The sequence below is a fragment of the Centropristis striata genome, chromosome 4 (assembly GCF_030273125.1).
Source record: "Centropristis striata isolate RG_2023a ecotype Rhode Island chromosome 4, C.striata_1.0, whole genome shotgun sequence".
NCBI classification, from domain to species: domain Eukaryota; kingdom Metazoa; phylum Chordata; class Actinopteri; order Perciformes; family Serranidae; genus Centropristis; species Centropristis striata.
The window spans coordinates 10,115,193-10,134,241 of NC_081520.1; the positions used below are offsets into that span (position 1 = coordinate 10,115,193).

General features: G+C 38.4%; 1 protein-coding gene across 2 annotated transcripts in view; it reads left to right on the plus strand.

Moving 5' to 3' along the window:
• The window catches only part of igsf9ba (immunoglobulin superfamily, member 9Ba), an 81,970-nt gene that overhangs the window by 30,992 nt on the left and 31,929 nt on the right, over positions 1-19,049 (plus strand). For both annotated transcript variants that reach the window (XM_059330939.1, XM_059330940.1), the window contains exons 3-5: positions 1,553-1,699; positions 10,675-10,826; positions 16,023-16,140. In XM_059330939.1, the coding sequence (XP_059186922.1) occupies positions 1,553-1,699; positions 10,675-10,826; positions 16,023-16,140 (417 nt within the window). The remainder of the gene's footprint in view (positions 1-1,552; positions 1,700-10,674; positions 10,827-16,022; positions 16,141-19,049) is intronic.

The window sequence follows — 19,049 nt, forward strand, 5'->3', positions numbered from 1 at the left end:
GGAATAGATTTATTCGCTCTCATGTCTGTCCTTTAGATATGGAGCTAAAGCCAGGAGATGGTTTGCTTTACGTTAGCTTAGCATAAAGACTAGAAATGGGGAAAGGGCATGCCTAGATAAGTATAACAACATCTGCCCATCAGCACTGAGGTACAGCATATTAATAAACATGTTAATAACGCGTCTTTTTATAGTCCTACAGAGCCAGGTCACCTGACAATTCAGTTTTTGTAAAGATTACATACAGACATAATATTTTGTGTTAATTATAGATCTTTGGATTAACTTGCACAGCAAAAGCTCTTCTCAGTGGAAAATTGTATTTTTTTTAAAGTGTCTACTCCCTTACAAAACGTTTCTGGTGACGACTTCTCAGATGGTTCTGTGAAAAAAAAAAGTCAACTGCTGCTTCAGGTTAAACTTTAGACGTGCTGGTTGGCCAGCGCCAGGTTAACTGTTTCCAGTTTTTAAACTAATTTAACCATCTACTGGCTGTAGCTTCATATTTACTGTTTATATGAGAATGGAATCGATCTTCTCTTCTTCTCTTGGCATAAAAGGGTATTTCCTAAAATGTCAAAATCTTTTTAAATCTAAAAACAAACAATTACTTTGCTCATAATCCTTTGAGTTTTGAGTGTGCTTGCTCTTTACATCCATTCTGCGTTTCCTCCGACAGTCCAAAGACTTGGGAGTCAGGCTGATTGAAGGCTCTAAATTGCCCCGTCGCTATGAAGGTACAGTAAGTGTTTGGGATTGCCTGTCTCGGTTAACTCTGTGAGAGACTGGCAGCCTGTCCACGGTGTTTTCTTGCCTTCCATCCAGAGCTTGGAAAGCCTCCAGACTGCTGCACTCCCCGAACAGGAATAAGAATGAATCTGTTTGTCACACTTGGACTTAAATAGGCTTGTGCATGTGCTTATTTTAATAACTAGTAGCTCAATGTCTGAGTTTATGGAGCCCCTTGCAGAGAAAAAGAACATGGGAGAAGCAGAGAGTCATCAAATAAATTTTTTTAAATAAATTTTATTTATATAGCCCAAAATCACAAATCACAGACATGTAATATTGCACTTAATGCTGTTTACATGCAACAACAAATCCAAAAAAAGTTGGGATGCTTTGAAAAATGTAAGAACAGAATGCCAATAAAAATCCTTTGCGACCTAAAATTAATCTGAAAACAGTTAAGACAACATATCTTTTGTTTTATGTAAATAAATCAAATTCTGAATTTTAATGCAATCTTTTTTTATTTATTTTTTACACAGATTCCCAACTTTATTGGAATCGTCTTTTTTAGACGAAAATAAGCATTTAGACGATAACTCTGACGCTACTTTTGATGCAAACCCAGTGCATCATAAATCCATTTCATGCTGCAAGAAGAAGAAAGGTTGTAAGGCACTTAACCCCCAGCTGCTAAGATGGATCTCTGTGGTAACCAGCAAAGCTGTACTAGGTGGGAGTTTGAAAGGAAAAGCTGACCATTTGAAAAGCAGGAAAAGACAAATGCATGGTATTTTTCTTCTTTATCCCTCTCTGTCTGCAGGTAGAGCCTCTCTGCACGGGAAGGCCTCCCTACAGATTGACCCAGTGCGCTCTGAGGACCAGGGCTGGTACGAGTGCAGGGTCCTGATGCTGGAGCAACAGTACGACACCTTCCACAACGGCAGCTGGGTGCACCTCACAGTCAACGGTGAGTCACCTGCACTCTAACCCAGGAACATGTGTTGGTGGGCGTGAAGGGGAAAAAATAGAAAAGCTGCGTCATACACTCAAGACTCATTATGTTAAAAAAAAAAAAAAAAAAACTGTTTAAAAAGGCCTCTCAAGATCAAAAGTACAAACACTGATAGTAGTTGTCTATCAACACACCTGATTATGAGCATATATAAATAATAATAACCTGCTACTGAACACATATGAACACACATTGATTTCATTCCCTGTTGAAGAATTGTGCAGCTTTAGGTTGAAAATCTGATTGTAGACCTTTTTTTCTGGCTTTGGTACTTTCTTATTTTTCCAATGCATTAACAGAAATCATATTGTTGAAACAAGTCATATTGTGTGGAAGTATGTGTAATATATGGAAGCATCAATACTTTAGACACATTAAATGTAATGACACATTCCTTTTCAGATTTTATAATTACTTAAGCTTCTTTTCCGTCTGCAGTTGATTGTAATTTTGAATTTTGATTAAATGCTGCAGTTTTTGTATTTTCAAACAGTGACACTGACTTAGTTTGCATCAGATATAATCATCTGTACACACAGTCTGTTTTTAACTACAGGTTATAATCCTTTATTTAGTTTGAGTCAACATATAAAACCTTGATTTTTTGGTTTTGTTTTGGTATGTCAGGGTTTAGTACAAAATGTCTTTAAAGCTTTCTGTCAACTGATTAGTTTATTAATCTATAAATTGGCCGACAGGAAAGTTATTTTCAACTGTTTTGATGATTGATTAATAATTGCTGCAATTTTCTCAAAGCAAGAGTCTTCATATGTTAGACTTTGCTGCTTTTCATTGTAAATTGAATCTGTGGACTGCATATTTATCACTATTTCCTAACATGTTATATAGAAAAATATGTATGCCGGTAATTAATTTTACTCCCCTTGGCTTTTAACATTTTAATTTACAAATATTTTAAATAACACTCCCCTGTGCTGAACATAGAAACTGAAAGGGGAGATTTGAAAGGGCAGTCTGATTGATTTTTGTTTGCAAACTCCTCTTGTACTTGCTGGAGTTGCACCATAATGCACTCCTTTTGTCTCTTTTTACTGTTATAAGAAAAATGTAAAAAATATAGACACTCATCATGAATTGCAGCTCTTCAATCACAGTCGTTCTTAACTGTGTCCAGTTATCTGCTGGTGACAGCTTCAATGTTTTTTGTTTTTCTTTACCAGTCACATTTGAACAAGTGAATTAGACTTTAGATCATTCCTGCAGCTCTTTTTCAGAAGGCCCTTGTAAAAAAAAAAGAGAGAGAGGCTGGTTAGAAGAGAATTGATTGCGGCCTGTTTAAGGCGGTTCCGGCAGGGATCGTCTGTGATAGTCTGAGAGCTATCAAACTGATGACCAGGCGGAAAAAAAATCTGCACCTTTGCATTTCCCAGGAATGCCCCAGTGGCTTTAGAGAATCCTATGTGAAGTGTGTCTTCACATTGTTGCAGAGACTACAGAGACGACGACGCCTTTGTGTTTTTTCCCCCGTTTTTTCTTTAAAGGCCTGTATCTGTTTCACGTGACGAATGCTTTTTTGACAGATATTATATTAAGCTGCTTCATATGTTTTGTAGCAGATCTAACTGAGTAAATGCATGATGCAGCAAAGATGCAGTGGAGTTAATGCAGCAAATACATATGTGGCATACTTGCGTTTCTAAGTTGGCTTTGCTGTAACCGAGTGGGTGAATATTTCCTAAAAAGGTGTTTTTGAAAAAATAGTTCAAGCCAAAAGCGGTGATTCTCTTGTGTTAAAGCTTCACAGGTCTCTAACTTCAGAGAGCTGTAATCCTCTGTGCTGCTAGAGAGACTTTGCGAGCAAACTGTCAAGCTCATTCACATGTATATTTTTGGCGCTGTGTGAAACTCATGCATATTCGATTCGATCATGCATATGTTTTACAATGGATGCAATTCTCGTGTTTGAATAATGATTACAACGCGCCGTATGCAAAATACTGTGTAAAGAACCATTTATAAAGTCCATTGCATGGCATAATCACTCTGGAATGAAAAATGCTGATGTGTATAAATGGTTATTATCAATGCAGAACATAATGTTTTCTTTTGTGCGTGTCTGTGTGTTAGCACAGCACACGCACGGCAAATTACTTTTTTGCACTGTGTTTGTGTGTGCAGCGCATTACATCAACATTGACATGAGAGCGTCTCATTGTATTGTCTGTATGCGGCTAAATGAGATCTCTGTCTGCCGGTTGAAGTTGTAGTTGAAGAGTGAATAGGTCGTACTCTGCCGTCACCTGCACACTCTTGTGATGTTTGGAGTTTGGGAATGTCTGTGGGCGTGCGTGTGTGTGTCTGTGTGTGTGTGTGTGTGTGTGTATCAATGTCTTGTTGTGTAGGCATACTGCATCTCTGTAGCTTTCCTCATCAGTATTCACTCTTAACTTCAACTGCTCGCTCCCTCCCTCTCCTGCTGCTCTCCACTCCTGTCAGGCCTTTCAACAGAAACTGAGCTCCTCGGGTTGTAGCAGAACTAATAATACCCCTCAATGTCATTATATTTAGCATATTAAGTGATGGCATTTTACATGACCTCATGTATGTCTAGCTGTACAGATTCATGTGCTTGGGTAAGATGTGTTTAAATGGTACAAATATTTCATTTTTCTGGGCCTTTTAAAGACAGACATTCATGCAAAAGCAGCAGTTGTTCCAGAGTGTAGTGTATCTGAAAGAGGAATTCATATGAAGACTTTATGCTACTGTTGTCCTCTAAATGGGTGTCTGTGAGGGAAGCAGGTGCCATTTTCGTCTGGCCTCCACACAGACACTAAGGGCACCCATTTCCTTTGGCTGTTGGTATTTGCATACACTCCTCCTTTGAGTTCCTGTCTGCAGGCCTTAACTTCCTGCCAAACGGACAGGGAATTCGTGCCCACTCAGTGGCAGGTGTCAGATGGCAAGGCCTTGTGCCCGCAAAAGACACTAAGGCCACTCTCTCTCTCTGCCCTCCCTCCTCCTCCTCTTTTTTCTCTAGTCTTGTCTCGTCTGTCCTTCCCTTCTCTTTCAAGCATCAGCAAGCTTTACAGGGATGGAAAATTCACCAGTGCACCAGTCTTTTCACATCATTTTAACTTAATCGTCCACAATGAAACATTAAAAAAGGCAGGCCCTGCCACTGTGTCACTGGGTTAGTGATGGGCTGGCATTTAGGACCCATTTGGTTGACCCAACTGGGACCCAAATGCCAGCTCGTTTGTCCAACGGCTCCATATATCCCCCATGTGTGTCTGCTGTTGTCACTAATGGGCCCATTGTGGCAACAAATGCAGCCCATGTGAACAATCATCCTCAGGCCGATATGGGACCCAAAGATGCAGATTTAAATAATAAGTGGACATTATTTTTTCATTACATCCATTTCCAAATTGCTCACCAGGGTCCAAATGTCAGTCCAAGAGGGATCCATGTGTTGTGTTTTAAAAAAAATGTTTTATATTTTTCTAAGAATTTATGGCTCTATAATGATGTTTATTTTGGGTTGTTTTTTTCTATGATAACCTAATATGACACAGTGACCTACAGTGGTGTGTTTTGGGCCATTATCACAAGGGCTGGATGATATTTCAATACAATAATTTATCGTTCTTAAATAGAATGATATCATAATGATATATTGTAATACAAATTACGTCAACTAAATTGTTAATAAAAATGCCCATACTAACTCAAATTCCTCAGAAAATATTTTGCATGTATATTTATTTATGCTTTATTAATGCTCATTTTGCATTTTTTTACATTTTAAATATAAAATATAATATTATAATATTAATATAATATCGATATTATAATATTAAAGATTTTCCACTAGAAACGCATCACAAATTTATGAGAAAACGTATTTATTTATTTACTATTGATTTATCTCGTTTGTCAAGAAGCAGCATCGCTTCTCTTGTGAGGTCTGATCAACCTGATCCCACCACAGATGCCGCCGCTTGTATTGTACTGCAATTAATGCAGTTATAAAATCATATTTTGTAAATATATATATATATATATATATATGTGTTATTATACTAATATATTACTGAAAGCGTCTAGACTTTGAACTGCCAGCGCCGAAGATCCTGCTGCTTGAAGCTTCACACCAAAATATTATAATCCAGATTCTGCGGAGTACTTTCCGTATGCTGACGTTAGTAGAGGGAGGAAACTCTCCTCTTCTCTCTGCAATAGTTTACACTGTAACACATGTTACACGTTTGAGGCTCATGATGTGAAATCAATGGAAACTGTGTACTCTATGTAGCTGCATTCTCTGAAGAGCAGAGACAAGAAAAGAAAGACCAGGCGAGGGAATAAAATGATGCAGACACACTCTTGAGTTAGTGAGGAAATAACTTGCCTTCACAGAACAGGCCGAAGCCTGCGTCGTACTGTCGCATCCAGGCCGCCTGCTGATGTGCTGTGTGGTCTACAAAGAAGAACAGTGGGAGTGCAGCATCTTCAAGCATCTTTTAATGTATATAATTGATGAAGAGCTGCAGTAAGTAGGGCGTGATTGTGATACTTTCTTTGTAGAGCAACTCCCAGGTTTCCCCGCCACAGTGACACTTCCTGTGTGACGAGCTGTACCTGACGGTGTGAAACAACTCCCAGGTTGACCAGTGTACCAGCTGTCGTCATCGCCATGTGTGCCACCTACTTCCTGTCAACTGACGCTTTAATCCCTGGAGAAAAATCTGAATTAGGATAAGAATTAATAACAGCACTTACAGTGGTGGTAGAAGATCCTTTAGTGATGTAAAATGTAAAACACGCGCCCCTTTCCCACTGGACATAAAACCCACCAAAGACATCTGGCTTTTGTCTTTAGTGGCAAAGGTTAAAATCATCTTTCATTCCCAGGAGTTGCAGGTGTTTATTAGCTACCATTTGATAGTAACATGAGGCTGAACATTAACTTTCGCCCCTTTTCTCATGCAATGCTATGACTGAAGAAAAAAAAAGATTTTTTCTTCATTACAGAGTTTTTCTGCTTAATTTTGCATCATGTTTCATTCACTAGAAGTCCAATAAAAATGACTAAATAATAATAAACATATCAGCAGTTATAAAAATATGTAAAGTTTGACATTAACCCTCTGAAATCTTTGGCTATTATGTCCGTTAAAAATCTGTTGAGAAATCTTTACCATGCCATGTTGGTATCAGTTTTTTCAGCGTTACCTCACCTACATGTCCTGATAATTAATTCTTAACTTTGGCTTACCAAAAGAAACTAAGGAAACATGAAATCTGATCTTGAAAATTATGTTTCAAAACAGAATTTTAAATGTTGCAAATATTAATACAGGTTGCATATATAACATATAACAGGTAAAATGAGGATAATCTTTAGTTCTATATTTTTATACTAAATATATTTGATAATAACTCCAGTTTTACTTGGCCGAATATTATCAAAGAAATTCTGGTATGGAGTTTCATGCCAGAACTTTTTTGCTTCATTTTTATGTCTTCACGTCATGAAGAAGTAATGTGCCGGTGCTTTCATGGACTCTAGATGGTTAAGGCAGATGATGTGTGAACATCAGGTTTATTTACTTTACATGGAGCTAAAATGAATTCCGACTGATGTTAAATCATGTGCATCAATGAATTAATGTCTGTATACGAATTGACCTTTCACACAACTCCTCCCCCAAACGCTCCTCGTCCAATCATAGCCTTAGCAACTGTTACTAAGAGAAGAAGGTCCATCAACCTTTGAGCTCTGAGCAACAAGGTGTGCATACAGGATTTGTAAATCTGACACCAGTCGCACTATGAGAAAATTTCACATTAACTACTAATATAAATGATCATGTAATGTTTCCAATTGATGAAGTGGTGTGAAACTAAAGTCTAACTTCTTATTTTAAAACCGTATATCGTTTTAACCGTGTACGTTAAAAATATCACCACAAAGACAGACTCTACCACCTGAACTATAAATAAACAAAACAGGACAATCAGTCCATTAGTATAAATATTTTAGAATTTGAATAAAAGAAAAGCCCCATTAGATAATTATATAGTATAAATAAATCTGTAAAGCTGAAATCTTAACCTTTGGTATATTCAGGTTGGCCACTTCCTGTATTTAAGGGTTCTGCTTTAGGGGGCACGTCTTTTGCTCCGACCTGACAAGATGTCCCTCCAGCAGCTGCAGCACCATCTGCACTGGTAACTCCAGGAAATATAAATTGTAATCTTTATTATCTAAAGACAAACTAAAGTGTAGGGACGGAAAGTACGAGTATGAGTATGATATGTGAAACCAAATCTGTGTGTCGTCATTTGTCTGTTTTCTGATATTTGTGCAGTGTGGATGTAATGTGAATTGAGGTCAACAAACAAGATGAGGAGAAAATAAACTCTAAAGATGAGAGCAGGAGGGTTACTGACATTTAAATCAGTTGTGTGGCAGCAGGTGCAGCCATCGCAGGGCCTCAAACACTTATTTAAATGAAGCCATGTGAGAGGTTTAGAGGGGAAATCTCTTCCTACTGACAACTCAGAGACATCTGAAACGTGACACGGAGCCACAACTAGACACTGATTTAATTCAAGTCATCATGAGCCAAAAAGGTTGAGAACCACTGTGCAGTTTATTGTGTTTAATAAGTGTATAATGTGTTTTTTCAGTTAAATCTCAAACTGCAGAATAACTTGTCTGTATGAGCAGCTAAACGATTACTCTTGGTCAAATCTATAATGAGAATCATTAACGCATCTTCAGATAAAAGCACAAGCTCACAGTGGAGCAGTTTTCCCGCTGATCACTGTAATGATCCGTTTAATGGAGCCGCTGACCCGGCAACTATATGAGCAAGCGATACATAAACCAGTGATGCATTTCATCTCTATTAATCTACTGTATCATCTAATGTAATGAGTGTTAGCGAGTGAGAGGGCAGTATGGACGGGCAGATGTCTAAACGTGCTAATTGGGCGATTTGTTTACTCCATGCCAGGTGCTGGTGTGCAGTCTGGAGCATGGCAGCACTCCCAGCGGCGAGTGGTGACCCACTTGTATAGCAGCGCCTTTTTTCTCTTTAACTAAACACTGTGCCACTATTTATAATCAAAATATTATGTGGAAACACTGGAAGCAGGTGGCGGAGGAAACTGCAGTTTATTGGCCTGCAGTAGGTGGCGAAGAGCTCCCTCGTGGCTGTTAGTAAAGCTCTGAAACATCAGGTGGAAATGCAGTGAAGCCACTAAGTGGTTTCTGCAGGTCTTGAAGAATAAAAGGGCAACATGGAGGGATGATTGTCTCCATTCCTGTTTCCTGTTCACTCTGATATCCACCCGGGGAACATCTCTGGGCCTGAATCATGCATGTGATATAAGAGATGAATACTGTTGGTCATCTCTGCTGCCACTTTGTCCCGCTGGCCAACAGCGGTACTGCAAGGAAAAATCCCCTGTGACCCAAAAACCATTTTCCTCACAGACCACCATTATAAAAGTTTGTAAAAACTTTAACAGGACACCTGGAACAATAAGTAATTGCAACTATTACTTTATGTATTATTTATTTTGAAAGCATGGATGATTTATATTAGTTTTTTCTTCTCAAGAATAGAAAGTGTGTTTATGTGCAGTTCTTATTATGCATTCATGGCCAGAACAGTCAGACAGGTCTTTTGTTAAAACATGATTTTTACGTAAACAAATAAATCATATGCATCAATTATTTTACCCATGAAGGGTTTATAAATGTAATCTACAAAAACATACACGGAAGTAAACAAGATCAGGAGTCTACAGCCATGCAAACACAATGCTAGTATAGAAATGTTTTGCAGGTGTACAGTTTACCAAGCTCACCATCTTAGCAGAAAGTGATTCATTCATATTATTTATTTTTAACTTCATAATCACATGTTTTGACAAAGGACTGGCAAACTGTTCTAGCCATGAATGCATAATAAGAACAGCACATAAACATGCTTCTAGGTCTTAGAAGCTCCAGAAAAAACTAATACAAAAATTAATACAAAACCTCCATTTAAAATACACCATACAGAAAGTAAAAGTTGCCGTTGCTTGTTGTACCAGGGAGTGATTTCAGATTGTTCAGGCCATCTCTGAAATCTGATTGGCCAGCCAATCCTTATCCTAAACTATAATGAGCTGGAGATGGGATCATATGTTTATCTGAACTTTGTTAGCACTTTATCTTGTGAATGCATGTGAATTGTCTCAAGAAGGCATGACGAGAGGTATCTGCCATAACAATAAAACAACCAGATTTGTCTGGTTCCCAGGTTTTAGTTTTAGTAGGTATTTATGAATAAAAATAAAAGTATTGGGTATTAAAGTATTGGCCCTGATATAAAAAATTAAGGAATCACCAAAGTTATTAATGGTAAATGGACCTGCACTATTTTAGCGCTCTTATATCGCAACCACTCAAAGCGATTTACACTACAGACTGCACTCATTCACCCATTCACGCACATTCATACTCATTACATACTCATTACATTCATACTGGAGGCTGCCCTAAACAGTGCCACCTGCCACCATTGGGAATTCAATCACACACCGATGAACGCAGCATCGGGAGCCATTTGGGGTTCAGTATCTTGCCCAAGGATACTTCGACATGTAGGCTGACCGACTTTCCAATCAGTGGGCGACCGCTCCACCAACTGAGCCACAGCTGCCTCATGATCCATCCTCTGTGGATCATGAGTTCATGCTTATCCATCCGACAGTTGCATATATTTTTCATTTTGTACGTGGAGAGATTAACCTACAGACAGAGCGAACAATCATTGTAAACGTCTGTGTGAAAACAGAAACATTTCCACACTGAAGACAACACCAGACAGGACGTTTTAATGAAGTATCATGATTACTGTTTGAGTTCAAGTGCTGATTCCTGTTTTCCTTTTTCTCCACAGCCCCACCTTCATTTACAGCGACGCCGCCGCAGTATGTGGAGGCGAAGGAAGGGGGAAGCACTCTGCTTAGCTGCTCTGCCCAGGGAAATCCAAAACCAATGATCAGCTGGCTGAGGGAGGGGGAGGAGCTCGCCACCAACGCAAAATATTCGGTAAGAATGATGTTGAATAAGGGGCATAATTATGATTTATTATTGTGTGCAAATATAGAAGCAGGGCTTGTGCACAGATGGTGTCATCCGCTGAGTCCATCTGTACTGGAAGTATGTTCGGGACTCTGTCTCGCTCGCTAATATCAGCTTGTTGTGTTATTGTGCTGCAAAAAAATCATATTGTTTTGTGATAAAACCTCAGTACTAGTTATTGTTTTGAAATCTGTGGTGATGAGGCTTTAGTTGGTGATATGTTGCTGGTCAAGAAACAATCATACATGCAGTTACTTAACAGGTAATTCTCAATTAGAGTGTTTATTACAGTTTTTACACTGATCTCTACATCTTTTCAGGTGAAAATGAGTTTAAAGTTGTGGTCTTTTTCATAATTAATGAAGATGGTCAATAATTGCAGTGGGAACTGTAAGTCAGGCTCTCCCTCCTCTGTAAAACTGAATCAGATTCACATACTTTACTTACCCAAACAGGGAGATTTGTTTGATCCAGGGCTCTAGACATTAGGACATAATACAATCTACAGTAAAACAATGACTTAGCATTACAAATAAGCCCACAATATAATCATAATCAAACACTTTTGATCACATCTAGACAGAATATACATGTCTATTAAGCTGCATGTTACACATTCTAATAGCTTGAGAAACAAAATATCTACTTGTTTTGATTTTATTTAAAAGAAAAAACATCTGTTTCATGGATGTTGAATCACCTAAACAATGTTAAGAATGGCAGCGCTCCTCACACAAATCCCGAGCCCTCTTTGTTGTGTAGTGATGCATGATTTTTTTTTTTTTATAACTCCCGAAAGCAGACAGTCTGATGTCATGACGAGATATTTCTGGCACAGCCTCGGTGTGGTCTGATAGCTGCTGAATTGTCTCAAGCTACATAAACCATCGACAATAAAACATCAGGTGGTGGATTGTCGTGCACAGAATCAAAGCCATTTAACACATCGTTTCAGTAGCGATGACTCACAAACACCAGAAGCTTCAGAGGAGGATGATGCATCAGCCACAAGATGTTTTGCATCTTGAATAAAAGGTGCAAATGTCACTTTTTCTCAAGTGGAGAAGCTCTTGCACTCTTGCTCTCACTATACAACCACAAGTACTCTCTCCACCTACATGTGTAGCTGGAGAGGGTGCTTGAATGCAACAAGTTCACGTCAGTACTCTGACGATTGCTGTTCCAGCAAAATACTTAGAAGTAAATGAGGGAGGTCAAGGGAAACAGAAAATTAAATCACAGCAGACATAACAAATACAACAGCGTCAAAGGGTATATTTCATGCATCTTGTAATTCTTTTTGTAACTTTTTTGAAATCTGGATGCCTCCTTCATTTTTTCTGCATGCCTTCACATTCTCATATGTCACTGATATTGCAGTCTGCTGCTCTTAACAGCCGCCTGCGTGACAGAGAAAGTGACAGGAGCATATAAGAGTGTCTGTTAGGGGCCTCTTCTTCTTTTCTCTTTGATTTCCCTCCTTTTTTCCCCCTGTAGTCGGCTCTTTTTAACACCATCCCCTCAGTAAATGATTAGACAACATTCTGATGCATTATTAATCTCCTTCTCCTGCATCAATATTACATTAGTCTTAATATGAATGTTACACTAAAAATGAAAATCGCGAGTGAGAGCCAAATGCCTCGCTTCACCAGCTCCTCCGTTATGTACTGAGAAAATCTAAAGAGCAGAGCATTTATCAGCCGTCGTCATCGCTTTGGCTGCTCGGAGAGTACGTTCAAGCAAAAACTTCAGACTTGGGAAAGCTCCTTCTGGTGGTGAGAAGAGAGTGTGTGTGTGTGTTTGTGTCTGTATGTGTGTGAGGGTAAATTTGCTCACCCACATGATCAGATCCAAGGAGACGTCATGGAGAAAGCCAGGAATGTAACAGACAGGGATAGAGAGAAGGAGGAGGAGGAGGAATCCTTATCCTCCTCCTCTCTTTACTCTACTTTTATTACTTTATTTATTTGCAGAGACAAAAAAGAGCCATAAAACAAAGACGCTTAACAAAACAGTCGTGCAGGAGAGGATAGAAACCTTGGTGGGATTATAAGGGTCTTCCCCAACGTACACTCAGATGACAAGCAAGCAGTAAAACAACAACAGCCTCCTGCTGTTTCAGCAGCCAATATCTGTCTAACTGAAGTGTGACACAAATTGAGATTCTGCCTTCATCTCATGCCTCTGCTTATCTACCGCTTCTTCTCTCCTCTGTCCCCATTTCCCCCTCATCTCCTCCTCCTCCTCCTCTTATTTAATCCTCTCCCCCTCACCTTGGATTGAGTACAGCTGAAAGTATTGCTGATGACCGCTGAATATCATCAGGTCCTGTTAGGTTTACTGTCTGCTACAGTCACTGCTGCATGTGCTGCAGGAGTGTATTGATTTGATTTAAATAGATTCAGTGCAACATAAAATCCCAGGATTAAAAAAAGAAGTGCATGGACAGAAAGGAAGGTGTATGGAAATGGAAAGTTTATGGAAAGATGCCATTACTCGACCTCTGGTGTAGCAACCTGACGTGAAGGTGCATCCACGTGACTTTCAGTGAACTGATAAACATCCAGAGATGAGCGGGAAAAAAAGAGAACGGAAAGAACTGGAGTCTCTAGTGAGCTCTCACAGCTAACATCTGTACAGATGGTACATTAAAGGGACAGTTCGGATTTTTTTGAAGTGGGGTTGTATGAGGTGCTTATCCATAGTCGGTGTGTTACCTACAGTAGTGGTGGTCGTCAGCCACCAGTTTGGAGAAAAGGGCAGGAGTATTGGCACAGAAGCAATGCACTGCTGTGGTAGGGGGCAGCAGGAAAATATATTTTAAAGAAAATCAGTATCAATTCAAGTTTTTGCTATATTTTGATTTTTTTTCACTGCTTTGCCTTGACTGTAACACTGAAGCCGTAATGTCCCACAATGCTATTTTCAAAGCAACCAGACTTCTTTGAAAAAAAAAAAAATCTATCCCTTAAAATCTTTTGAGGCAAACCATGCATATGAAAGATAAGACCCCCACTAGTGCAATGCAATGTGAAGTTTGCCCCCATCCCATAGGACATGGGCAAATTGCTTTGCAAAGCATTGTGGGATTCCAGGCGATGTGGGACCTACCAGCAATGAGGAAAAAAGGGTTGAAAAAATTTACATTTATGCGAATTAGGCTGTGAATAGCTTGCAGGCTTTGCAGTATTTTGCCATAAAACAACTAAAGAGCAATGCAGTGGTTGGCCAGGAAGCTTAGTCTTTATGCAGGATAATCATTATTGTACTCTTTGTGATCCGTGGCCTGCAAGCAAAAGCAAAGTACTACTTGGTACATGACGTAATTGTTGAAGAAAGTGGAGGAAGCTTGTGAGCTTGCAAGCCACGATTTACCTTTACAGTTCTACAGTTATGAATTCTATACAAGGGTCAACTGGAATGAAAACATATTTATTATTAAGGCAAACATGTGCCTGAAATGAGAGCAGCTCAGTAAAACTTACTGATATGTGAAGGAAAAGAAAACATGCCAAATCAGCACGACAGTATTCACTGCAAGCTTGTAATTAAAATAAAGAAAATTTTAAATCAATTTTAATCACTTTCAACTTTTTTTAAAATCAATACAAACTGCTTTCAGAGCCTAAAATCGATGCTTCACAACACATCAGTGTTTAGTTTACGCTCTCTCAGCACGCCACACGTGTTGTATGTGACACAGCAGTGATGCACAAAGTGTTATCCTGTGATCATGATTACACAGTTTGCCAACAGACTGACAGAAGTTAATGTTGCTCTTGTTGATCTACTAGCCACATCTTTGGGCTATAAAACCTTTGAAAGACAGATGAATAGGAATAATTCTGCAGGCGTAGCAGATTCCCCCTCAGCTGCATGAATGGACAGACTACAGCTGTGTGTGACTTGAATGGACAGAGCCTCTCGCAACCTGTTGCATAATTTATGAGGGTTTTTCTATTAGGTTTGGTTAATGTGTTTCTTCACCACTTATTGGTTCTCATCAGTGGCTGCACACGGGGACGCGCAGCAACATGGAGTTGGACGTTTCCAAGGATACAACATGCAGGAATCAGACCTGGAGTTAATTAAAGCATGACACATTCACGGCTTTAAGTGTTTAATTTGTTTTCTTTCTCACCACAAACATACTAACGTAAGAGTAGGGGCTGTTGGTCAGTGGTGGAGTTTAAGAAAGTCCATTTAAGAAAGTACAAATTTGAACTTTTTTATGCCACTTTGCTTCCACTACATGTCAGAGGGAAATATTGTTCTTTCTACTCCACTATATTCAGATTTTACGTACAAAACATTGTTTTAGATAAAACTAGCAGTGTATACATGATTTGTCAACTGATCAATTAGTACACCAACAGAAAATTTATAAAAATGCTCTTATTTTGATTACATGTTTTTTCATTTTTCATGCAATAATGTGAGCATTTGCCGCCTCTCCTTTTTTAAATCATATTTAATAATAATTGCATTTGAATTAATTAATTGTAATTCATTGAATAATAAACAAAATGTTGCAAAAAACAATTAGAAGATGACTATTTTTATTTTCTGACAATTTGCAGAGTGAACCATTACCTGAAAGAAAAAATATCAGCTAATAATGAAAATAATCATTGGGTGCAGACCTATAAAATAAAATACCTATAAAATATGTTTAATTAAAAGCAGCTTCACTAGAACCAACAGAGATATTAAGGTATCTTTTCAACATACAATGTGGTATTAGTACTTTTACTTGGTAAAGTAAATGATCTGAGTAACGGTTGCAACCAACAATCATTTCCATTATCAGTTGATCAGATTAATTAATGGATTGTTCGTTTATAGCCTATACAATGTAATAAAATGTAAAAAAATATCCACAACACACTAGTTTCAGAGTCCAATGTCATATTGTATAGTGTATCCAAGAAAACAAGCAAATATTTATATTTTAGAAGCTGGAATCAGTGTTTCAACAGTTCTGCTTATAAAAAAAGAAGAATTTAAATGATTTTTCAATTGACCAAAAATTGTTGATGATTCATTTTCTATCAGTGAACTAAATATTTCCTCCATTACGGTCTTTGACAACCTGAAACTCGCTGCTTATTGAATCATTGAAATCATCCAGTAATCTCTGTTCCTCCTGCATGTTGCCAGGTGCATGATGGCAGTCTGACCATCCTTGGCATCACCAGAGATGACAGAGGGGCGTACACCTGCCGAGCCTACAGTGACCAGGGAGAGGTGCTCCACACTACCCGTCTGCTGGTTCAAGGTACTCTATCCATGAAATAGGAGTTGTTCACAAATGTATCTGCACGCATCGCCAGATTTAAAAAATGAAAAACATGTTTCTTGGTCTCTACCTCGGGCCTAATATTGCATTTGCATCGCTAAAGTAGTTTTATTATTTATACTGGAAGGCATTTACTGTAGCAGCATATAAAAGCAGAGCCATGCAACTCTCCGGTGTACTGATGTATGTAACATACCTTCTGAGTCTGTATCAGTCAGTCAATAGCTCAGTCTGGGGCGTGTGTGTGTGTGTGTGTGTGTGTGTGTGTGTGTGTGTGTGTGTGTGTGCATGCTCTTGTGCACAGCCATGTGTGTACAACAGGATCTGTCTGTGAGAGCGTCACTGTCTGTCTCCGGTCCATTAACTAGGCTCTCTGCTAGACACAGATCAGATAGATGGTTGTGATACCAGCCTCCAGTCTCTCTCTCTCTCTCTCTCTCTCTCTCTCTCTCTCTCTCTCTCAGTCTCCTGATACAGCAGGGAGTTAACAGTGTGTATTTAACAAGCAACTGAGCATCTCGCTTTTATGGTCGAGTTAGCATAAGGTCTATTTTTAATGCCCGACTTCTGTAGGTGCAAACAGTAGCAGAGGAAATACTCTCCCCTTTGTTCACTGTATAGTAAATGCATGTGCACGCTCACTGCAAACACGCATTAAAAAATCATTGCGTTGCAGCCCGGTGGATAGTGTAACCAGTGGTGCGTGTGATGCAACTGCATTAAGTCTGCAGGCCTCCATTTGAGCCGCTAATACTACGGTCATGCTGCAGCAGTGCTGGTTCCATGTGGACTTCTTGTTTTTCATGTCAGAGGCCTCCGTCATGTCGAATCAATACTACCTGTACATTCATCTTCTGCATATAGGAAGTCACTGACACTGTCAAACAGGCTATAAAAGAGTCATGCAATTAAAATCTAAAAGGTTTTTTTTATGAGATGACCAAACCTATTGTAATAAAAGATACATTACATTTGTAAACTGTCTTCACATATTATTTCCTGGTGTATTTGACCATTGTTGTCAGTGTTGTAAAGCAATAAGAATATTTTCATTATACAAAAAAACATGAAAATTATTGTGATTTAAGTAATTTGTACTGACACAAGAAGAACAAAAAAACATTATTTGGAGAATAAAGTTATAATATCAGGAGAGAAAAAAAGTCCAGTGCAGTATTTTAAGAAAAAGGTTGATAAACAGCTAAATAATGTCTATTATGTTTCGACTGGGATGATAAAAATACACTTGTTTGGTCTATTTTGCACAGCTACTAAAAAATAAAAACTAATTTTCTTCAAAATGTTCAACTTCTGTTCTTTATATATTACAAAAAAATAAATTACAAAAAAATAAAAAAGTCAAATGTATTTTTTATGTTTTTATTTTATTTATTTCTCCTATTATATTAGGTATTATATAATATTTTATTTTTATTAATAAAAATGGTTTCTGCTGTAATGTATTTTTTTAATTTAAAAAGTTTCTTGCCTAAGATACTAATGAAGATTTTTCCTTTATTTCAAATTATTAAGCATTGTCGTGTTGCGGCATCATTGAAAACAAGGGGAAAGTACCACCATCAAAGCTGATTGTACTGTATATGAGTCTCTGTTAGGAAGGCTAGCTCGTTTCTATACATTGTTAAACAGGTTGAAAATATGAGCCCAAAATTAATGTAACTGGGTTTCTCCTTTAGTTTGATGTCAATTGCTAAATGTAGACTAAGCAGGATAAAATGAGTGTAATAGACTTTTAAATATCAAAACCAATAAAGCTAGATGCATTTGTAGGGCTACTTGATTTGATTAAACTTTTTCCACAGTGTATGATATGCTACACTGCTGATGGTGTCACGTTTCACCTCATAAAACCTTTTATCAGTGTTTGAAACGCTTCACTAACATGGTAAAAATCCACAGTGAGATAAAATAAGAAAGCCACAAAAATAAAATATTTGCGCTGGAGTTGGTAGAATATTTGGCAGGAAAAGCGCCGTGGAATAAAATGCGGGGTATGATTATGACTCACAGCAATAACAAACAGATATCTGAGGAGTCATGATAATCACTCCTGTGATCTGTTTTTAATTGTTGTGTGAGACAGCCGCGCAGCGCCGTCAGCAGTCCCACCTGATGCATTAAAAGTCGTGCACGCTGACAGGAAAATAACCAGGAGGCTTGTATCTGGGCCCACTCATAAAAGACAGCTTACCTTTCATGGCTTCTGCTGTTTTATTGAGAGTTGAGAGCAAACCTCGAGCACCTCGGGGGATGAAAAGGTTACAATGTGAAGCATGCATAAGCTCCAGCACTCACTACTATTAAGGTTACAGCATCTGCCTGCTCACTGTATTTTACATCACACGGTGGTGATATAGTGTAAATAATACATAGTGTGTGCTCTTTCTCACTCTGTTCCTGAAAAGAAAATGTCCACAATCCTAAAGTGGAGACAGAGTGGCCCTGTATATGCTCCAGTAATAATTCTTTGTATCCCTTTAGCAGTAGTTTACTGTCCTCTATAGCAGTAGTTCTCAACCTTTTTGAGTCGCGACCCCCAATTTTACATTCATGTTGTCCGCGACCCCCGCTCACTGAACACAATCTCACACGCACAGTTCAGATCACCCAAAAAAGAAACAAAATGACCAAAGAAAGACACAAAATGACTAAAAAAAGACACGAAATGACAAAAAACGACACAAAATGACCAAAAATGACACAAAATGACCAAAAAAATACACAAAATGACCAAAATAAGGCACAAATTGACCACAAAATAATAAAAAAAGACACAAAATGACCCAAAAAAGACACAAAATGACCAAAAAAGACACAAAATGACCAAAAAGACTAAAACACATGAACACTTTAACACAGTGGGGACA